This window comes from Ursus maritimus, unplaced genomic scaffold (assembly GCF_017311325.1).
Source record: "Ursus maritimus isolate PB19 unplaced genomic scaffold, ASM1731132v1 scaffold_3, whole genome shotgun sequence".
Taxonomy (NCBI): domain Eukaryota; kingdom Metazoa; phylum Chordata; class Mammalia; order Carnivora; family Ursidae; genus Ursus; species Ursus maritimus.
This window is the reverse complement of record NW_024425563.1, coordinates 51,965,212-51,989,093: the sequence shown is the minus strand read 5'-3', so window position 1 is coordinate 51,989,093 and position 23,882 is coordinate 51,965,212. Positions and strand designations below refer to the sequence as shown.

The 23,882-nt window shown below is 42.6% G+C and overlaps 1 protein-coding gene and 1 long non-coding RNA gene across 2 annotated transcripts in view; one reads left to right on the top strand and one right to left on the bottom strand.

The window, feature by feature from the left end:
- The window catches only part of RAPGEF5 (Rap guanine nucleotide exchange factor 5), a 69,306-nt gene that overhangs the window by 15,820 nt on the left and 29,604 nt on the right, over positions 1–23,882 (bottom strand). The window contains exons 4-13 of the mRNA XM_008686538.2: positions 23,266–23,363; positions 21,495–21,525; positions 20,473–20,551; positions 17,888–18,037; positions 13,747–13,844; positions 10,423–10,545; positions 8,570–8,748; positions 3,381–3,471; positions 1,481–1,531; positions 588–675 (exon numbers count right to left, since the gene is read on the bottom strand). Of these exons, the coding sequence (XP_008684760.2) occupies positions 588–675; positions 1,481–1,531; positions 3,381–3,471; positions 8,570–8,748; positions 10,423–10,545; positions 13,747–13,844; positions 17,888–18,037; positions 20,473–20,551; positions 21,495–21,525; positions 23,266–23,363 (988 nt within the window). The remainder of the gene's footprint in view (positions 1–587; positions 676–1,480; positions 1,532–3,380; positions 3,472–8,569; positions 8,749–10,422; positions 10,546–13,746; positions 13,845–17,887; positions 18,038–20,472; positions 20,552–21,494; positions 21,526–23,265; positions 23,364–23,882) is intronic.
- Positions 12,267–23,882, top strand: part of LOC121105833 — a 31,655-nt gene continuing 20,039 nt past the window's right edge. The window contains exon 1 of the long non-coding RNA XR_005838575.1: positions 12,267–12,666. This is a non-coding gene — a long non-coding RNA (uncharacterized LOC121105833). The remainder of the gene's footprint in view (positions 12,667–23,882) is intronic.

Genomic DNA, 23,882 nt, shown 5'->3' with positions numbered 1-23,882 from the left:
TCGGGATGAATTATTTGGTGCTCCACAGAAGAGAAGCCAGTGGACCGGCTTGCAGCCGTCACATACTTTCCCAAATGGATGCTACGGCCAGAAAGAAGACAGTCCCTTCTCCACCAATAATTTTCATACCCTATATTGCTGGGGTTGGCCACAGGTATTTCTCACACAGCAGCAGCCGGGCGGTTAGCTCTCAGAAATTTAAGTTGCAAACGCAGCCCACGATCTGTTTGGGTTCTTTCTCCCAGCCCTACTCGTGGTTGAATTAGGTGGATGGTCAACTCCAAGAAAATAAGATTGCACTTAGAGCACAGCAAAATAAAAACACAAGTTTCCACTGCTAAGTTCTGTGAGCCAGGTGAAAATGCTTTGGTATCTCTCAAATACAGTTAAGTATCTCGGCTACCTCAGACATAATTGAGCATTTGCAAAACTGATCTCCAGCAAACGTGGTTAGGTCTGAACGTCAGAATTACTCTAAAGGAATATACCGAGAGCCCCCCCCCCCGCCTTTTTTTTTGCCCTGTACAGTTAGAGTGATACATCTCTGAAGAAGGAATTGGACAGCATAAAAGATAGAAAATTGTTACCTTTAAGCAACAGCGGCATGAATGGGATTTTGGGTGGTTTCATCTTTTTGAATGCATCTCTGTAGGCTTTGTGATTCAGGGAAGGATCCTGCCAAACCAAGCAGATTACAAAGAGAAAGAAAAATCAATGTGCTATAGAAACAATTCTAAATCCACGTTTGCTATACAATTTGAACATGATTTAAATATCGAGAGGTTCTTCCTCAGGACAAAGTAGATAAAGGTTTCCTAGGAGAATAAACTCACTAAATTAGGGCAGGAAATGCAGGCAATGAATAAAAGTCAACTTATTGGTTTACAATAATGGGAAATGACTGCAAAAGAGAGGCACCTTTTGATTGCCCTATTATTTCCTCAAATAGGTTCTTTAAGTACAGTTTCCTCTGCATAATTTCTATCATGAGGTAACCCCAAAGTCTTTTGTTAGGTGCACTGCAAAGAAAAACCTCCCTCATGATGCACGGACAATGCACAGAAAATAAGTGAACTCTGTTTTATTGTGTTCTGAAAAGCAACTAGACATTTTTAAAAATCTAAACCTAAGAAATGGTAGAAAGGAGAAAAAGGAGAAAAGAATCATGCATAAGATACTGACTGCACATTCCACTTATACCAATTAATTTTGTAGGCATTGACATGGACGATGTACTCACAAGTCCGCATTCTGCAAATCACGTCAAAGGACCATTCTCACTACCTTTCTCCATGGAGAGGAAGAAGCATTAACTGCCAGCTTCCCTCCAGAAGAAGAAAAGCTACAGTTTCATGTACAAGTGATCTAGTCTAAGCTACCAGACATAGTAAAGTGTGGGTCCCGGCCACTGCAATCTACAAAGAAATTCGGTGTTATCAAATTAATTTGAAGAGTAAGTCCCGTTTGGCTCACTACTTACTGTTAAACTTTCAAGTTCAGAGAAAAGTTTCTTAAACTTCCCAGGGATTTTCTAAAATCAAACAAAATACAAAAAAGAAAAGGTCAAAGAAGTCCATTACTTTCAGAGGCACCAAGGGGGGAACGTTTACTAAGCTGAGCTTCCACGTGTCACGTTTCTGACCACAAACACCTCTATCATTTCGTTCTACCAGGACTGCTTCCCACGGTGCAATATTCATCATTCCTTGATGTGACACTCCTTGGGAACGGTGCTAAAAACAGTTTAAAATAAGCAACTGCTACATGACGCAGGAATCTGGCGGGTTAGACATTCCACACGCTGGTGATTTTTTAATACAAACTGGGATTTCAGTTCCATATCACTCCTTCATCACTATGTACTCTTCTAATTGGTCCGGCCCATTTTGGATCAGCCACGGCGCCGACGCAGGGCCCTGCACATTGCAGGCCATCCATATGTGCATGAAATGCATGCTGTTTAAATTGAACTGAATTCTTTCTCCTCTCAATTTTGCACATCAAGACTTCTCTCCAGGTTTAATTCAAAGTCCACTCTCCTCTGAGCCTTGCTGGCCACTGGTTTCCCTCCTGCTCTGATCGATGGTGGCATCTGTTGTCCTCTGCCTTTTATCTTGTGATGTGTGTGCAGGGCTTGTTTGCTTAACCAGGGCAGGCAGGCCTCTCGTTTCTTTTCTTTCGCACTCCTCTTAGGAGCACTGACCCTGACCCTCAGGTCACCACCATGCATTCCAATAGAGAATGGCCCCCAAAGCAAAGAAAGTGAATCCCTAAGATGCTCACAGCCCTGTGCTGAGATCACTAACACACTCTCACACACACACACACACACACACACACACACACAAAGATAGTTGGCCTATCTTGCAGGAGTGAGAATTGGGAACCATGAAGAGAATGGAGTAGTGACAGGAGCCAAAGCTGAGGGGGCTGGAGAGAAGCTAAGGAGGCCGCATGAGACACATGCAGGTCAGGGCCATCAGGGAGCAGCCTTGGCAGTACAAGAGAAAGGCTGAGGGAGAGAAATGGTACACTCAGCGAGGTAGCCAGTCAGCAGGGAACAAAGAGAGAGAGAGAGAGAGACAAACAAAAGCCCAAAGAAAGAAGGTGATGGGGCCAGGGGAGAGGCCAGAGCCCTCAGTCTGTGTCTGGCCACACTCAGGGAAGCCCCAGTTTCAGCTCTTCCCACATATGCCCTTAGCGTCCGTGTCCCAGGACGTGGGTTAACTTGAGTGGGCCTCTCCATCTTAGAACCCAGGTAGCCTTTGTCATGCAACACGGACAGAGCCCAGACTTGCGAGGCCTGAAACTTAACACTTTGTGGGCCCTCTTTTAAAAAAAATACAAAATTACTTTACTTCTGCAAATTTTATACAGATACACATCACCACATGAACACACTGCCGGGGGGCCCTGCAAGAGAGAGGCCTAGCTTACACTCATTAGCACCTCCGCAAATCCGCTTCTGGACACCTGCCCCGCTCTTGAAAGGACCAACAAGGGACTGGGACCACACTATCATGGCAGCAGAGCAGAAAACAAATTCTAGCTGTGGAGCATTTTACAATTTTTATTTCCTTCATATATGTGTGTGTGTCTGTGTGTATACATATATATTATGTATACGAACACATATATAATATATATTTCATGTATTGTATTTTATATAAATAAAAGAACCATTTTGAAGACCATTTGATCAAAAGAGTCCCACCTGACACATTCATTTTTAACTTTTTTTCCCCTAGTAGTACTTAACTCATTTAAACCATCTAAATCAATTTATTTTGAAGAGAGGCCTTTCGCGGGAACATTTCCCGTTCGGTTTCATTTATCCCTAAGCCCCCACTCCCCTTTCCACGTGGACCCCCAAGGCTCACCTCCCAGGTCTGTGACAGCCGGCTAACAGAAGCAGTGTTGAGACCCATCACAATAGCAAAAAAAGAATTCAGGTTTCTCTGGGCTTTGCAGCTGTGGAATAAAGAAAGCACAAGGTACTTAGAGCAACACCCTTTTGCGGGCTGACTGCAAAAGATGACACTGAAAAGACTCTCCTGGGCCACAGAGTTCAATGTCCAGGATGGCGCTGAACTCTGTCTCCAAGGCCAACACACACTGAGTGCCCCTGCGTGTGGGGGGGTTGGTGGTATCCCCTCCAATGTTTCTCACACAGGTGACAGACTCAAACACTCCAGCTCATTCTTACCTCTAGGAAAAGATCTGTGCTCCAGACATCCTCTGGACACTTCAAAAGATTCCTCCTTTTAAAAAATCTATTTTGGATGATGCATTTACAATTTCAACTGAAAACTCTTGAATTCATGTTTCTTTACATATAGCATACTCTCATTGTAACAGCTCTCTTATCCCATCTCCATACTCAGGATGCTGTCATTACGTTTTGACAGACAAACCCCTCTCACCTCACCCCTCACCAGTCCAAGCTCCCCCTCCCATGACATTCAGACCCATTTTCTTTGCTATCAACCACACAGCTACTGTATTATATGTATCTATGTAAAATACGGCATGTATTGTGGGGACACTGTCCCACGTATCTCATTTAGAGAAAAAAAGGAAGAAATAAAATGCAAAATAAAATCACATTGAGCTCCAGTCACTCTGTAAGCTTATCTGTTCTGCATAATGTCAATCATGCCCTTCAACCTAATTGGTCAAAATTCCTCATTTTCAAAGCCTGTGGCAAGGGCTTGGTCTCCCAGGTCAGCCAGGACACCTTGTGAGTTCCAGACACTCCTTTATCTGGGGCATTTTAAAAAAACCACTTCTCTGAGCCAAGTTTTTAACATTAAGAAATTACTCTAACTTGATAAATATGAAGGAATATGAAAGCACTTAACAGTGTAACCTGGGGCATGAAAAGTACCAGCTGGGGCCAGATGCCCTCTCTACCACCACATCCCCGCAGGGCCTCCCACGGAACTTGCGGACAGGGTGTGTGCTTTCTCAGAGTCCTGCTTTCTCAATCGTACTGTGTGATAGTGTGTAGTATGAATTCCTCACTATCATCATGAATGGCTCTATAACTTCATCAAAAACACATTTCATGATTTGTTTACTTATTCCCCTACTGTTAACATTCAGCTTATTCTCAATTCAATTCAATACAGAATGCCACAATGAGTATCTCTGTGTATGAAACTTTTTAACTGGGTTTATGGTTCCTCTATTTAAGTGAGACATTCATTCATCACATGATTGGTCAAAAGCTATCCCGGGGCACCTGGGTGGCTCAGTCGTTAAGCGTCTGCCTTCAGCTCAGGGAGTGATCCCAGGGTCCTGGGATTGAGCCCCGCATCAGGCTCCCTGCTCCGCTGGGAGCCTGCTTCTTCCTCTCCCACTTAACATTACAGTTAAAAAAAAAAAAAAAAAAGCTATCTCAACGTTAAAAGGTTCTGGACACATATTAACAACTGTCTCCAGAAAGTGTATGGCTTTCTGGTGGCACAGGCCGTGTAAGAAAGTATCTAGTTCAAAGCCAGGAAAACAGGGCTGTTTCCAGAGAGACACACACAGCTGGCTGTGGGCTGGCAGGTCCTCCCTAAGTGGGCTGCTCCCAGGGCCGCCCCCGCCCCCAGCTGCACCTGGACTCCAGACAAGGTCCCACCAGGGAGCGTGTGGGAAGTTCTATCCCCACTAATAGAGGAATGTGGAAAGGCACTGCTACCTCCACACCTAGGGTCCGAAGTATCTGGAGTACACACCGTCCTGCCGGCCCCTCGCCACTGAGCCTCCACGGGTCTGAGCTGTGCCTCTCGGGGTCTTCCTTGCCCGGCGTCTGGCCCTGCCTGCAGCCTTGGGGTCAGCAAGAGGACCCGAAACTCAGTCTAACTGGCCCCTTCATCCGGTTTCTACCGACTTTCTCCTGGGTGGACGCTGTTTGGTATATTCCATGAATGAACACATCAAGATGCCTCCGGGTCAATGATTTAGAAATCCACCTGTTTTTGTAAATTATCGGTGACTAAAGGGATCCATACTTTGACCCTGCTTCCCCTTCTGTCTCCTCAGCCCCTGGAAAGTTCACACCAGCCGGAACAGACTTGAGGCAGCTCCACGGCTTGGTATGCTAACTTGAGGTGCAGGTTCCTCTGTGGTGGGGGAGAACCGTCCCGCCCCTAGGCCACAAGCACCTCCGTGGCAGGCTCTGACTCCCAGGTCGTCCCACTCAGTGCATGATGGAAGCCCCATGGTCCTGTGATTCCTCACTAGACTTTAGATTCCTTACAGCTAGAGGATCTAGCCATTTCATTTGTATGTTCTGCCTGTCACCCAAATACCCAGGATACAGCAAGGCTTTCAGACAGCATTTGCTGGAGTTGAAAACAAGACTTTTTGGGGAAATGGTTTTATTTTTATTCATTATAAAAAGGTTTATTACTCCCCTTTTTATTTGGCATCATTTCTCTTTCTGGAGTATCAGATAGAATTCTCATCCTTTTATCTTTTAGATCCCATAAACAATTTTCCTGGCCCAGATCTCTTTTGTAGTCATACTTACAAAAAAAAAAAAAAAAAAAAAAAAGCACATATAACTAACGTCTGAACCTATAAAAAGAAAAAATGATTTCTCTAGAAGACAAATTGATACACTACAAATATTGGATACCAATCCGGTCTGGAATCCTTTGTTACCAAGGTTCATTCATTCCATGATAAGAACAGACTGACACTGAAACATTCCAGTTTAGCAAACACTCCTTTGTCTGTGTGAGGAAATAAACTCCACTCAATCCACAGAGGTGGGGGATGGGGAGGGCGAGAAGGAAAGGAAACATGAATATGCAAATAGATGCCTTAGGCAGGGGAGACACTTCATGATCATGGAAATTACTGTTTTCCCTTGGTTATTCCTACTAGTGTGATTATGAGGAATTTAACTTTATGTTTCTGTTGGCATTCCATTCCATGGGCTAGGGATAGAGAGACCAGTACAGTAAATAATTCAAGAGCATGGGGCATATGGAGAAGATGTGAATATATTTCATTTCCCTGAGGATAGATATAATCTCATACTGGAACTAAGCTGTGTGGTGTCATTTTACTCCTTGGGACATTAATGTCCCATTTCTCCAAGTAACTGGCATTTATAAGAAAGCTTTTATCCAAAAGAGCCTCACCTTTATAAATTTCACAGGTCATTTGGAATGCACTGGCCAAAAAAAAAGGGACTATTCACCATAAAAACTGTCCAAGATTTAGGAATATCTGTTGTATCTCTCTCCTTGCATTCCCAGTCACACCGAACACCACGCCGGGTACTTCTATTATCTCTTGCTAGGTAAGCAAGATACCCTGGCTTCTGGGGGTCTCTTTGCCTATAGTTCAGCCTACGTGCTACCTTCAGATCAACCTTCCTGAGGGACAGCTCTGATGGTGTCAGTCTCCCGCACAAAAATTGCAATGCATCCCTGTCTTATCAATTCAGTCCAAACTCTTCGATCTGACATTCCACATCCTTCACAATTTGGCTTTATCTTCCTTTGCACATCAATCTCCCACAACTTCTGTACACATAACACTTCATTTTGGTCAAACTGGATGAGGCTCCTTTCCCTGACATATGCTGTCTGCCTCCACGGAACCTCTCTGCCTCCCTCCTCCAGGGAGGTTCACCCCCGTGGAGAGTCCGTACTTCTGAATTCTTATCTGTCCAGTTCCCCCCAGAATTCAAATACAGCCTTGAATGCTACTTCCTTCACACATGTTTTCGAATCCTCCTTTTCCACATCATTAGCATACAAGCTTCCCCCTCCAAAGCCCCAGTAGAATTTGATCTCAGAATAAGGCACCCCCCCCCCGTTCTATTTTGCACATTAGCCATCTGAGTTATCAAAGTATCCCCTCCAGCAGGTTGCAAACTCCTCAGTGGCATGGACTGGGTGTTGGGTCTGTCTGGTTTCCGCATGGAAATTTATGGTTCCCCTGCAAGGATCTGTATAAGTAATGAGTGACCTATACATAGTTCCTGAACATATTACACTGCTGTAAACTCCAAAACTGTGTGATGTAAAAACTGTTTTGGAAGACAAAGGAGAAATAAAATGGGAAATAGAAAGAAGTGGGAAAGATTCTGATTCATGCTGCCTACTTCTGTCGGGAGGCTGTCCCAAGAGCAGTCTCGGGGTACTAAAAATCTGGTATTTTAAGCGATGCTCTCAGAAAGCTACTAAAATGTCATTCAACTAACCTTTACTGAGTCCCTGCTATTTACCAAGTTCTGCATCAGGCATATCAGGTACAATGTTTGATTAGTAATGGCCCCCGTCCTCTGGAGGCTAACACAGCCAAGTGAAGGGATTCTATATAACACTGAAGTTTAATACATAGAATAAAAAAGTTAAAAGGGAAAAAGCACATGTGTGAGGGAGAGTGGGGGAAGGGAGTAGTTAACCCTGCATCGGAAAGTCAGAGATGGCTTCAGGAAGGAAGCAACATTTGACCTAAATTTTAAAGAATGACAGCAATTTGCAAGGTGGAAGTGGTCACTTGGGCAGAGCGAACAACGCCATGCCCAGGCCTAGAGGATGGTGTGCATGGGACAGACAGCCATTCAGAGTGGCTGCAGTGTGGAGTGCACCCAGTGGGTGAGGCCCCGAGGTCAGATGGGACCCTTCAGGGCTGGGCCTGGGGAGGAGGTTTGCGAAGTTTGCCCGGTGGATATCAAGCAGCCAAGAACAGAATCCTAGAATGCATCTGATTTGCAGTTACTCCCCACCCCCCAACATCGTCCTCCCCGTTTCGCCAGCCCCGCTGTAGCTCACTGGCCACACTGCAGTTCAGCTGCGGGATGGAGCATGCGTGTGCTGGCTGCTTAACCTTCCCGCAGCTCAGAGCAGAGCGCCTGAGTCCGGTACTCTGACACTGACTTCAAAGTACAAGCACTTCAAAGGCAAAGGCATAACAGTCAAGAACAGATATTTTCAATCATTTGGTCACTTAACTCAATATTCTACTTTTACCTCCTAACCCTTCTTATCACAAGGAAAAAAAATGGACTCTCTCAAGGAGAAGAGAGGAGTTGCGCTTTTCACCACCAGAAACTCACTGTGCAGCGATTTTGATGAATTTTTTCACCAGCTGCACCCGCTTGCCCAGCTGAGCGCAGAGCAGAATCTCCGTGGCCACCCAGAGCTGGATCTCGTTGCATCTCTGCAGCAGGAGGCTGAGGTTGGCCGTGTGCTCCCCACTGCCTTGCCGGCTGAAGGTGAAGTAGATCAGCTCTTGCTGCAAGAAGAGGGATGCACACCCGCATTGATCTTTAGCACAAAGACAAGCTGATGCAAAAGTCCATTTTTAAGGCGACCTCAGGTAGCCACTCTCACCTCATCACGTGTCACGAGAACATAACAATAGATTCAATTTGAAACAATGCCGTTTTAGAGAGGCCTTATTAAATACTGTTCACCTAGCATCCTCACAAAAATTTTATTTTTAGAATGTGCAGATGACCCAGTTTTACACGAAAATATAAGAAGTTCTAAAGTTTAAATGACAGGCTGAATCAAAGTCGAACTTTCTGAACTTGTTATACGGGCAAAACCAAGTGGAAATGATTGTCACTAGTGTACGTACATTCTTTCCACAGGGGTTTCCCAAGTTTTAGTGTGAACCAGGATCACCTGGAGGCCTGTTACAGCAGCTCGCTGGGCCCCAGCCCCCCGATTTTCTCCTTCAGTAGGTCTGTGGTGGGGGCCCCACACCTGCATTTGTAACAAGCTCCCAGGTGGTGCTGCTGATCCTGGTCTGGGTACCCACTCTTTGAGAACCACGGATAAAAGATACAGTAAAATCATAAACAGAGAGAGAGTGAGATTAGGGTAAGGTCAAAATTTACAAAATTGAGCAAGACGAGCGACTATTTATATAGGCTGATCACATGCAGAGCAACGGATTTGTTTTTAATCGAAGGGGCGTGCACACTTTCCAGAAGTGACTCCCACGCTCCCACTGAGAAAGCAGCACAAACAGGGACACATCCTCCTCTATTAACATTTCCAAAGACACAAATCATTTAGCTTGAAGGAGTTCACTAACTGCTTAAATTTAGATTATAATGTTGGAATTTTTTCAATGAGGCCATTGAAAAGACATTCCAAAATGCAAGAGAAGCTCAGGCCCCCAAGGTGGGCCTGAGCTTCTGTTGGGGGCCTGAGCTTCTGCAGAAGGAAAGGCTATTTGTAATGAAACATTTCACTACATGGCAAAGCAAATGCAACATCAGGTTGCAGACAGCGGTCTCATTTCTCACCTCCTGATTCCTGTGAGCCTTTCCGCTGGCTACGTTTATTCCTAGATTGTCAGTAGCATTTTGCCCCTAATCTATTATTTTATAAATGTTTAAGCTGTCTCCAAAGGGAGGGCTGATGAACATAAAAATCTGAAATATATCTCCAAAGTTTCAAGAAAGTACTTAAAGTTTTGCAGCAGGGTCTAAATGTATAGAATGTTCTTGAGGAAAAGAATGACTGTAATGTGTATGTTGGTAGTGCATAAATACGATTCTTGGAGAACTACTGTGAACTTTATGGAAAAAATAAAGTATCGATATCAAAGTTGTCGCATGTAAAACGGCTCTTCAGCCCCATTAGAGCTTCATAAACATGCAAATACGTAAGTATTCACACATATAAAAATAGAGCATTTTTATACTACAGTACACATATGATTATATCAGGAGCAAATAAAGCATGATCATGTGTTCTGATTTTCCTAGGTTTGGGTCAGTCTTTCAATGTATTTAAAGTCCCCAAATATCTTTTGCGCTATGGCATCCTAAACATAACTGCATCACCAGATGATGGGTCTTCTTAAAACCAAGTCACATACAAGTACTCTTCAAAAAGAATGCAAAGTTAAAGTAACATTAGCATTTATCTTACCTTCTCCTTCCTTTCTTACCTCGTGAATTGAATTGAAGAGACTCCAGTCAAAATTCATTAATTCCAGAGCAAGATCCCAAGTGTTCATTCCCAAAATCCTCATCGACCTTTGCTGTGATTCCTCATTTTCTGCAAATGGGTTCTAAACCAACAGACGGAAGCAAAAGGATCCTCAGTAATTCCCAAATGTTTGGCACGGAACTGGCTGGCCACAGAAAGCCACTAGAAGCCCAGATTAGGAAAGTAATCTTGTCTGAGTGCACTTAATATTTTCCCTGGTCTGTTCATCTTTGGTTGAGTTACAACCAATTTGGAAAACAGCCTTGGAAACAGTAGAATGTGATCAATGATACTTCACTGAGTTAGCCTGCCCCTCCCCCGACACACACACACACACACACACACACACACACACACACACGTGCACGCATCCACAAATCTGATTATAAAACACTGCCCCAGCAGACAGCATAATGAAAGCGAAAGCCCTGAAATCACTTTGGCTTCTGGTAAGAATTAATGTGCCAGCAGGTTAGTATAAAAACAAACAAAAGAAATGTCATGGTGCACTTCAATAAAGACAGACACGGCTTTTACAGGAAATACGTTTAACAAGCCTCATCCCGGACACACATTTACAAATTTTATTAAAATGCCTGTGGAAAGTGATAAAAATTTAAACAAGAAATAAAAAAAAAGTTACTTCATTTATACCCCATGGCGGATGATTATTTTAAGAATCTGCTGCTTTACCTACACAAATAGGTATGAGTCCGCTAATAATACTTCCTTAAAATCTGGCATGGAATTATTAAATGCTGCCAAAACTTTAAATATTTTGTCACTGTTCATTTATTAAAAATTATCTGGCATATTTTCAAAATATTTGATATTTTCTAATTAAAGTACAAATTCTCCAGGGGCATCTGGCTGGTTTAGGCATTAGAGCACACGATATTGGGGTTGTGAGTTTGAGCCCCACATTGGCTTAGCGTTTTCTTAACAAAAAACATTCTCCCATTTGAGGGGTTGGATTTGAGTAGTTAATGATGTTAAAATTGTTAATGACTTGGAAAAAAAAACCAGCATGGGACTTTGCAAAAATAACTGACATGACAGGATGAAGGGTGTATTTCAGGTTCCAAACATTAATTCCTATTTTAAAACTGCAAAATTATTTGCATTTTACAAATTTTACTATTATGAAAAGGTTTCCTACTTTGGAAAAAAACAAAACAAAAATAAAAACAAATGACAAAAGATCTTCCCAGAGCTTGTCCACAGACTGGATTCTTTTCAGTGCAAGGAAAGGTACAAATTATCCCTTTAGCCGAGAGTGGGACATAGGGGGGAGCTCAATGAGGGCGGACCGAAAGAATGCGTGGGCAAATGCTGAGTGGGGGGAAAGCCCACGTTTCTCACAGCCTGATTAGTCTGGAACCAGATAGATGGCCCACTACACTGCAGGCATTCCGTGGGACAGCCAAGAGCTGGGAACTAACATAAATCTCTGCATACTAATTTGGAGATGTAAGGATATTTTCACTTGGCTTTTTATCCCTCCTGCTTTCTCCCTAAATGCACCTTTGCCCTGGTACTGCCCTCTGGTTATCCAAGGCTGTCTACGGTCCTCTCCAACAAACACTTTCTATTTCTCTAACCCATTCACTCAGGGCTCTAATTCCCCCTTTCTGAGAAGATTAACTCTTCCATATGTAAGTGGAGCGGGTGCTAGTGGTCCCACATGTTATCTATCCTGCCCTTACAGTATTCCATTTCAAATGAAATCTTTTGGAGATAAAACACTGAATGCTATGATTCCAACAGGGGACTCTCCGGCAGTTTGCAGAGTTGGTGGTGGAAACAGCTGAGGGCAGGAAGGCAACCGGCTCATCTGGAAATGTACTTGAGAGCACCCATTTACTCCACAAGGACATTGCTTAGGCCTGCAGTCTACTCCTCTGAAGCTGGCCCCGGTCGATGGTAGGAGGAGCTCTGGGTGTGCACACCAGGGAACTGCCAGGAAGTCTGTGGGGAGCACGAGGAGGACAGAGTGTGTGTCTCCACCGTCACCCAGGAGCTCCACAGAAGCTACAGGGCAGATTGTCCTCCTCCACAGGGAGGGTTGAAGTCAAGCCAGTCTCACTGTTTACTCGAGGATGCTGTGTGGTATTCTGTCTGTCACATTTGCTGATGGAATTACAGCATGGACAGACACAGAACCCGTGACGTGCTGACGGACACTCAAAGGAGAAAGGCCCAGGTAAGACGGAAGTTTCCCTCTGCTTTTGCTCCCTCATCACATACAAATGACAGGAACGTGTAAGAGCTTCAGAGGCAAATATTCTTGGCCTGGAGTCCGAGCACTTTCCCTTACTTGGCTGCAGGAAGCACTTCCTTTACTCAGCCTCCCTGAACGTCACTGGGTTACTGGCAATGTTAGATGAGATACTGTACGTAAATTACCCAGCACCTAACTGTCTGGCAGTAAGTGCAAACAATGACAATGATTAGTATTCTGGTAGGTTGATGCTTGTAGATAATTTTACATAAAATATTTTTATTATAAGCAGTTTTGGTGAACCCACGTGGCATATACATTCCTCAATGACAAATACAACAGGAGTCAGCTAGAAAGAACCATCCCAGTGACGGCTCCCTGAATAGACCAGGACCATGGCTCTAGATGATACCACCATGATCTGGCAGAGCCCGCTCTTTATAGGTGATGGGGCTGAGGTCTGATCCCACCATGCAGAGAGCAAACGCAGGCTGAGGTTCTTAGGAAATAATGACGTATCATCTGCTTAGGCGTAAATGTTCGTATATTTGAAATGAAAATAACTTACAGCATGGGTTCTACATTCTTCAAAGTCTTACTCCTCACTGGCATCCGATATACCATTGTTATGAGCCCTTCTTACATGGGGAAGGCTGATAATTGACCCTTTGTTCCAGAGAATGGTACAATCAAAGTGCACCAAACAGACCGAAACAAGACAGACTCTCTTTCCCCCTAAATCTGCACAGGGTACATGGCTCAGCCGGATCTCCTCATATCCACCAAAAAAAGAAGGAACGGAATTAAGATTAATGGACAGGGTGGGTCACTTCTCTCATATCCCTTGTTTCAGAGGCCCAGAGAGAAGCAGGTTTGATTTAAGAAAGGCTGAGGTTCCCCAAGGTGTACCGTCTTTGATTTGCAAAGGCAGTGGGGTTTGCCAAGTGTATTGCTGGCTAGAGGAGGAAGCAGTTTGATGTGTTTTTCTAACATTCATTATAAAACACAAAAATATGGCTTTGTTTGCCATTTGTGTTTCAAGTAAAGGCTAAAAGTCCTTACCAAAGTGTCAGCTAGGTCTTTTCGGTAGACATATAACCGACCAGATGCTTCAAGGGATTTGGAGATGGCCGAGTCATTTGGCTGAAGTTCATGCTTTTCTTTATTAAAAAAAAAAAAAGAAAGAAAGAGTAATTAGAAACACAAGAACAGTGTACGCATACACAGTATATCTAAAGAGTGAAAACTGCCAAAGAAAAATAAATATTTCTATTTATTATTTTTTATTATTTATTTCATTTATTCTTTATTAAATAAACAGAATGCAGATTTAATTCAGTTCTGCATCCTCCGTGCAATGGCACCAATGGGACCGTGGACCTCACTGTTCAATAACCATGAAGTGGAAGGCTTTGCAATTCCCTCTTACAATATTTAGTTACTTTTTTAGAACACAGAACAGTTTAGGGCAGAAAGTAAAATTCACTCGCAATCCCATCACTGTATGATAACCATAGGATGGTAATGTTAGTAACATCTGAATACGTTTTTGCTCTGATCTTGATGTAAATGTGTGTAAACAACATCTACGCATACATATAATTGCAATTACTTACACATAGGCGTTCATAATTAGTATGGATACATACATACATATACATTTGCAGGTATTCCATATATGGTTTATATTCTGATTTTATTATAAGCACTTATCCACTTGTCATATTAACTATGTATGTCATGTTTAATTGGCTACATAACAGTCCATTATGCCACCATGTAATCTTTCCTCTATTTTGACCAATTTAATAGTTTCCAATGTGTTTGTCATATCAATCAGATGGCAAGATATATGTAAATACTAGCACGGGGTCTGGCACATAACAGGGGCTTGATAAATGGGATCTATTATTATAGCAGCCATAATATACACTGCTGAAGTCAACATCCTTATGCATAAATCTCTGGCTGCTCATAGATGATTTTTAAAAATAGACTCCCAGTAATGGAATTACTAGGTCAAAGGGGAATAAATATTTTTTAAGGTTTTTTTTTTTTTTTAAGATTTTATTTATTTATTCGACAGGATAGAGACAGCCAGCGAGAGAGGGAACACAAGCAGGGGGAGTGGGAGAGGAAGAAGCAGGCTCACAGCGGAGGAGCCTGATGTAGGGCTCGATCTCATAACGCCGGGATCACGCCCTGAGCCGAAGGCAGAGGCTTAACCGCTGTGCCACCCAGGCGCCCCGAATATTTTTTAAAGTTTTTGATACAAATTGCCAAATTGCTTTCAAATTCTTACACTGACCAACACTGATCATTTCTTGCGGTAAGTCTGCTATTTAGCTAAAACCAAAACTAGAATCTCAGTTTATTTTAAATTTCTTGACTACTGGAGAGGCCGAGTATTTTTCATGTATTCTTCTATTTCCCTTATTACAAATTATTCCTGTCAGCCACGTTTCTACCATCGTTGGAGCTCTCTTACAACAAAATAGCCTTCTTTGTAGAAAAATGTCCTCCTCCTAACTACAAATTGCAGATGGGAACTGACTAAACTTATCCTCAAGTCTAGTGCACTGTAACATAATCAGCTTCTAATTCAGCTTTTTAGTTACCCATACATGGTTGGTCCATGTATCTTTTTCTAGATAACTTAATCAGTTCAAAGGCCAAATTTTGTTTTGAACATTTCTGCTTAATACAGAGTACACAAATGATAATCCAATATATTCTTTATGGCCCAGCATTATAAAGATCAATAGCACTTTCATGTCAGGCTGTTGACATGTGGTAAATGGTCCCACACAGCTGGGCTCTGAAGTTCTCCCACCTCTTCTCCCTCTTTCTCTAGCTACAATTTCTTGCAAGCCTGTGTGACCATGTCCACCTTACATTGGAATTTGTGAGAGCCATTCTGCCCTTGCTACAGAATAAAATGCCATGGCTTGCTTGCTTGCTTTCTTCCTTCCTTCCTCCCTCCCCCCCTTTCTTTTTAAGATTTTATTTATTTATTTGAGAGAGAGAGAGCTCTGAGCACACAAGCAGTGGGGAGAGGCAGAGGGAGAAGCAGACTCCCTGACTAGCAGATGCGGGACTGATCCCAGGACTCTGGAATCATGACCTAAGCTGAAGGCAGCCACTTAACCGACTGAGGCACCCAGGCACCCTACCATGGCTTTCCGACAGTAACTTTTCCATTTTCTGGGAAATGTTTTTTTTTCTTATTTTCAGGTTTGTCACTATACTCTCTAAGACAAAAGCTCATAGAATTTTAAGCTCTGATAAACGAGGTAGGTAGGTTTCTGTTACTACATACATTGTACCCGCTCTGGGTATAAAAGAGCTAGAAACCTACTGAAAGCCATGAGGATAACAGTACCAGTCCTTTTAGAAAAATCCACAACACCTACAACATTTGCAACATTTTAAAACTTTCTTTGACAAAAAGAAAATAAGAGTAGACCTCACCGTCATTTCATTTTGTAGTATTCAAAACATTATTTACTGAATATTAGGTAACTAGAGCAAGGAATACATTAAACTCTGTTTTTTTCCTTCTTTTTCTTCATTAAGCATTATTGCTTGGAGGATATCAAGCCACGGGCAGAAAGGTTCTTAACAGACAAAAGTACTAATTGATGGGAAATAATGGCACATTTCCAAATCTGTGGGATAATTCAAGAGATAAGCTGATATTTCTAGAGAAGATTAGCAATGAGTCTATACACATTAGAATGACGTTGGCCTCCCTGATGGATCTAATTTAATAGAGTGTAAAAACAGTATTTCATGGCCATCAAACAGATATTGGTAGTAAAAGAGCTACTCATTACTTTCCAGATTCATGTGTGGCCCTGGGCTGACTCTGAGTCAGCCCCAAGGGAGAGGGGCCTCAGTCATGCTACCAAGTTCACTTAGGGTCCTTCTTCCTCCAGAATGGGGACCCAATGACTATTTTCTGTAATGGTACTGTCTTGAGAGGCAAATGTTGGTTTTGATGAAGTGTAATATTGTTTGGAATCATTTAATATTTTTGGTAACTTAAAATTTAATATAATACACATTTATCATATCTATCTGGAATGCTTTAAATATTTTATTAAAAATTCAACACTCTCTGATTAAAATTCATATAGTCCAGCTGTTTCTCCCACTTTTGCTCTTTTTCTCTAGATAATGTTTTGATGGGATGCACAATTAGGGCCCCTTGAGAGGGAGGAGAGACTCTCATTAGGCCCAGGGAGAAGGGCTATACGGTTTGCATATGTAATCCACTAGCTTATAGGACCATTTCATCTGCTTCTGAGTAACAGAGCAACAGAAGATTCTGTCACAGAAATGCTTTAACACCAAGTTAAATCCTGATCTCCTTCCCCCAGCATGATAACAAAGGGTAAACAGGAACGCAGGTTTTCTGCTCCCCGCCCCATCTCTGGTTGATTAGTTCACACAGTACTCCCATTTTTCAACTACTGATGCTAAGTCACTTTCTTTGTATTTTTCTCAGGGTTAATGAGATATTAAATAAAGATTGTAAGCCAAAAAGGAGGCCAGCAACACTGAGATCTGACAGGCCCCAGTGAAAACGAAGGGGTCTGTTCAGGTCACGTAGATCAATAGTGTCAGCTTGTAATCTGTGTGATCTTATTCGAAACAGACAATAAACCATTCTCTGAGGATAAATAAGGCCCAGCAGAAGGAAAAGCTATAACCAGACCTCGCTCCCCACGTCCACCTGAAAGAACGCTGCCTGCGAGCTTTCAGCTTATTGGAGTTTTTATTTCCTTCAACGGGGAGTCTTTTTTAAGTATTAAACTGTCAGCCAGCAATATGACTAGTTCAAGGCTGTCTTTCTTTTTCCTTCCTAAAGTAATTTCATCCTTTAGCAATTTCCCAAGTTAATTTAAATATGAAAATAGAGGGCTTATCTAGAGTATAAAATATGAAAAGCTTTATAATATATTTCAAAACACTGGCATGGCCCTTTATTCAGTTCTTGGGGAGGAAATTCAGGATCTAACAGTATCCAGCTGTTGTCATGGAAACGCCTCTGCGAGGCAGCTTCTTATTGTTACTGTGGTCATCCAGCTGCGGACCCAGAAGGGACAAGCCGCACGTTTACTCTATAAAAATGTCGGCTCTCCTCCTTTCAGAGGTGATCCAGTGAAAGATGAATATTCCAGGACAGAAAACAGCTTACCCCCAGAGAACGTGACGGCCACCAGGGCCAGATCCTCCTCCGCATGTTGGATCTTTTCTGCCACAACCTTCAGGATCTCGTGCGCGGTACTGGAAACTTTTGCCTTCACACTGACATAGGAGTGCTCCATAATGTACACGTGGCAAAAAACTGCACACAACGCAAGAATTGTTAGTCAACAGAGGGCTGTGGCCATGAGGTACGGACTTTTGCAAATGAAGGCAACCCCCTTCCTACTCTCTTTAGTATAAAACCCACGCAACCCGATTTACATATTTATGTCTGCACATGGGTGCCTGAGGGCATCCACATAGAAATGTGTGCTTGCCCACACAGGAGATACAGACGTTATAAAGCTGGTGAATGAGCAGGCTGAGGATGTAGGCTTCCCAACCGTAATCAGACCCATGTCACAAAAGCATGAGCTCATGGTGGAGACGGCCTGACCACGGCACAGCGGAATGGGGGGCTCTGAGCCCCTTCTTGGAGGGTTACTGACATTTCTCAAAGCACTATATTAAGATATCTAACTCACACATTTTTATTTTACACTCCATTTCTGGACAGTCGCAGTGGCTCAATTAGGAATACCACATTTTGCCATTAGAGTTCTCATAAGCTTCTCTAAAAAATCTGCCAGTTTGCCCTGGTTTTTGTGTTCAGGCGTCTTGATCATTTAATAACGATGTCCCTGATCAAGATGGGGGTGAGTTTGGTTTCCAAACAGAAACCACATTTCTAGCCCTTTAAATTTCCTTTTTATTGTCTGCAGTGCAAATAATTATTACTAGGACATCATCACTATCAGGGTAACTCGGGGTCCTGGAAAAAATTTTCTTTATGATTTGAGAGTAGAAACTGTTTAATAGCAGTGGACATAACTGATACATTGCTTGTTTCTTACAGCAGCTACTTTGAATTATAAAATACTAGCTCTTTCAAAAAGATAATACATTTGGATATTCTTCTCTGCCGTATTGCAAAAAATAAAAAACAAAGGGGGAGTGTAGTTCCTAGAGAAAGCTTACATGCAATTTAAATGGCCCCACAAAGATAAACCCAGGATGGTTTCCAAAGAAAGGCAAATGAAGCAAAAGAAAAACTATGAGTTTACAGGTAGGAACCTCAAAGTGAACAGGCCACCGGAAGGTCTTGGTTTGGTTGGGTGTGTCACTAAAACAACAGCCTCTAACAAACGGTTGTTTTATATGTTGTCAACTGACACATGAGAGGCAAAAAAAGCTTTTTTGCTTCCACAGAAAAATACAATTCTTGAGCAAGACAAGATCCAGTGCACAAACCACTGAATACGAGGACAGTTTACTACCTGCTTAATAAACTGATGAACAAAAAGAGGCCAGGGGTCTCGAAATACTTATACTGTTTGTAACTCAGCTTGGGAAATTATCCAGTTAAACTGTAAGACAAATCAGCCTGAAGGATCAGCAACTAAGGAATTAGGAGGTAAGATCTTTTCTTTTTTTTTTTTTAAGATTTTATTTTTTTATTTGAAGGAGATAAGACAGCGAGCGAGAGAGGGAACACAAGCAGGGGGAGTAGGAGAGGAAGAAGCAGGCTCCTAGCAGAGGAGCCTGATGTGGGGCTCGATCCCATAACGCCTGGATCATGCCCTGAGCCCAAGGCAGACGCTTAATGACTGCGCCACCCAGGCGCCCCAGGAGGTAAGATCATTTCTTTCCCAGCTTCCACAACCACTATGTAGCAGGAGAAGCATCAGTGTGACACTCTGTTGTTTAAGTATGTGAGAAGCTGAGCAGACATGAAACGCTCACACTTAGAATTTCAGCACATACAGAGAGGTGGGCTCAAAGAGAAGTTTCCTAGTCACAATAGGTGAATGTCTCCCCAGGCTCTGCACTTGGCTCGACCTTTATGAAAACAGGAGGAAACCATTTCCTGCTCTGTTACAAGGTAGTAACACAGAAGGCAACACCGTCAGGGGGCTAAAGGGTGACCCCCCCCACCCCGCCCCCTACGGTGCGAACAGCCTTCTTCATAGTGGGTCCCCAGCCCTGTTGCCAGGGAGCAGAAGGGAGCGCTGACCGTGGGCAGACTGCGCATGTGGCACTGCCCGAGGGAAAAGCCTTGCCTTGCGGGGAATTTCAGTTGCACTTCCTTCTTTCCACTATTCTCGCCAAGAGTCTCTTCTCTACATCTCAGGGACTGACCCCACCAAAGCCCCGTCCGTTGGCTTTAGTGGACTTTCCAGCCAGTCCCAGGCAATGGGCTGACAGATCAAGGGAGACAGCAGCCAAGAGGAACAGGGGGTACCTTCCAGGCAATTTTGCACCTCTCTCCAAGAAAGTAAAGAGGCTCTTCGAAGTCTTCTTTCCTTCCTTCCAAATAAAAAACGTCCTTGGTCCCTGAGACACTGGTGTATGATCAAGAAAACAGCAACACTCAAGGCAAGAAAATAAAGAGCATCATATTCAGTGCGAACATACTTGTCACAGGGGTGTGACAGCTGGAAATGGTCCAAGGCAGGCTGATGTGTTAGTGCTGGAGAATGAGGGTGATTAACCGCTACTCCACCTACCCCTCCCCCTCGTTAAAATCACACTCACTTTCCTCTGTTTCAGTCACAGTTCCTCTATGCTGGAGCCAGTTCTCCTTAAGACTGAATTGGTGGAAAAGGGCTTTATTCTGTGAGAAGCGAGAAAGAGAACAATGAATGAATGCATTCCTGCCCTTTGGAAAACCATAGCTGTTTACAACATGTTCCAAAAGAGCTGGCCAATTTTTCTTTCTTTCTTTTTTTTTAAATATGAAATCCACCCATCCAATTTTAGAGGAATCAATAGGGAGTCGCCTCTATTAATGCACGTGGAGGTAGAGATTCTGAGCAACGTAACAGACCTTGGCCAAAGCCAGGCGCAGGCAACAAGCTCCTATAATTATTCCCCGCAACATGCTGGAGAGTATTGGCACGATTTTGAACCTCTGGCTACTACAAACATCCACAGATTCCTCTCTAGAGAGAGACAACCCAACATTAGCCATGCTTTTGCATAAAGCAACTTCGAGACGGTTGCATACTTCTGCTGCAGCACAATGACTTGCTTAAGGGACATAGCTCCATTATTCATTATGATTATCCACCTGACAGATCAGCTTCTACGAAACTTGTGCCTGACTTCTCATTTTGCATTTCCTCTTCAAGGTGAATAGGAAATACACTCCTCCTTTTCTTTCTGTCGGGTTGAAAAGTACAAACCTTTTGCTTATCACTAGACTTCCTCACCCCTGCAGTCAAGATTCTTGCCTGTGTTTTTGTTTTCTTTTTTTTACATCAACGTTTCAAATTCAAATTTATATCAGTCTAGGAACACTGGGGAAACTGAGACTCCAAAAACATGCAGAATGTCAAGTCAAGGGCACGTGGCTAGCGCCCGATCTCGATCTGGAGCAGCACGGGCAAAGCGAAGTGAAGCAGCAAAGCGCAGTAAGCCACAGCCCCAGGCTTCCCCGCCTGCCCCTGGTCGGCTTGAGGCAGTATTCATTTTAATTATGAAGAAATGCCAAGTGAGGCAAAGCAAGGTCTCCAAACTGAATGGCCCCCTTTCGGATAGAGAAAGGTCCGCCTCACCTTCCTTTGCGGGGAATATTCATCTACGGTGCTGAAAGGGAAATGACAAGAAATCAGTCTTTGTCCCAAACCCAGAATAATGCAGTAATTGTCACAGAAGACTAATTTTCAGGCAATGGGCAGAGGTTTTTGCTTTTCAGAAAGATAAAAGCTGGTATTCATTAGGTCACTATGTATAACACCCTCGACATTGGGCTCTGGGTTTCGACTGAATAAGGAAGAAAAGAGGCTAACTGCTCAACAGGTGTATTTTACTTCCTAGGCGCAGAAAGTGAGCGCTGAAGGAAGAACTGGATTTATTCAGTGCACAGAAACTCTCAGCTTTCTCATATACTGATAGGTTTGGGTGAAATTATTGTTATTTGATGGTTAAGTCAGCCAAGGCACCTGTTTTCCATAATGTTTACACGTGTGGTGGAAGTAGGGGACATTCTGTAGGTCCCCAGCTCAAATCTTCTTCCAGAATCTAGAGATATCTCATAATCTTTTACCAAAGAGGCAAGAGTCATATCATATCATTTTCTCATTTTAATCTATTATTTCCCATTTTATGTTAAGTTTTTTTAACGGGATGTATTAAGTTCCATTAATGTACTGAATGCATTCAAATATATTAAACCATGAATTAAGGTTTCCCAAGAGTGAGCAGGTCTGCCTTATGGCAGAGACCAACTTCTATGTGGGGGATTATTTTGATGTAAAGGTTTTCTCTCTTTTTCTTTCCTGTTTCATTTATTTGTTCCCATTTTCATACTAGTCTTCGGTGCTGAGAACTTATTATGGTGTAGCCCATGACGAAGGAACATCACCCAAATTCCCAACATTTGTTTCTAACACTGTCCTAAACTGCGTCTCATTTCTGAATTTCTAAATGTGTGATTTTCATGATTGAGGACTAAAGCTGACACGATTTGTTTACGCCCTAAAATTAATTTTTATAGACATTTAATTTGCAAAAGGATCTCTCTTTACTAAAATTAGGTCAGGCTTTAAGTCTCAAATTAGTCATCGGAAAGGCCTGAATTAACGTTTTCTATGAGAAGTGCCTCTGGGACTGCTGAAATCTTCATAGAAGTTTCTCAGAACTTGACGACACATGCGTTTCATGTTTACTAAGTAGAAAGTACACTGTAAATCAGAGGACAGTTTTTCCTTTCAGATTAACTTTGCAGCTCTATCTGAAAACTGAACAATGACCTGATGTTTTCATTCACCAACATTAATAAGAAGAATTAGTGGTAAGTCAGGTATTGGCAATCTGAAAGACTAATGACAGATACCTCGGGGATACTTACACCTGCCAAAAGTCAGGGAGTAAATGGTTTTCTTTAATCTTTCTAAATTGATAAAGAAACCTCAGGGAATCCGTAAAATGGAGCTTTAAAAATGCTTCATGACTTGCTGAAACCTATTTCTAAAACTTTTCCTATTCTATCAGAGACAGCTATGAGTCCCTCAAGTGACAAGTTAAATATTTACACTTTTAAGATTAAATAATAACTTGTTAAAGAGTTGTTTTTATTTATCCAGGTTCTTATGGCTCAGTTAGTTTCTACTGTATCAAACAGTGTTAAAAAAATAGCAGTAAGCTTGATTTTGTGTTCATTCATTTTGATATAAAAACAAAATACACAATTCACTACTAGAAAAGCTAAGGAATCAAGGGATCCCAGATTCAAAGTGTCCAAGATGAACTTTGCAAGACACTCGAATTCTATCACATTGGCTGCTTTCTTTTATTAATTGTAATAATGGAAAATTAAATACTCACTGACGACGGTGCATTCCAAGTATCTTCTGAAATTCTTTCAATTCTTTTTCAAGTATTGGATATTCATACACATCATCCAGTACATTCCTGTATATGGTCTGGGGGGTCAGGGGAGAAAGAAAAATGGCGGCTGAAATGCCTATTTTGTAAGGATTAGGACTCACACAGTGGTTAACCTGTTGAGGGAATAGGTGGCATATGGGATGATGCAGGGGGTTACACCAGGTACCAGTGAGATCCTAAGTGGGATTCTGCCTCCTAGCCCCTCACCCAACTGCGTGGCTCTCCCACAGCTTTCAGGGGCCATAAGTAGTCAATGCTGGGAACTCAGAGACACCTGGAAGGCAACTCAAGGTTTCCATGACTATTGAGCTCCACATCAGGGTCAGGTCATCCCTGCTCAGCGGGGAGCCTGCTTCTCCCTCTTTCTCCACCTTTGCTGTCCCCCCTGCTTGTGCTGTCTCTCTCTCATGCTCTCTCCCTAAGAAATAAATAAAATCCTAAAAAAAAAAAAAGAAAGAAAGAAAGAAAGGAAGGAAGGAAGGAAGGAAGGAAGGAAGGAAGGAAGAAAGAAAGAAAGAAAGAAAGAAAGAAAGAAAGAAAGAAAGAAAGAAAAT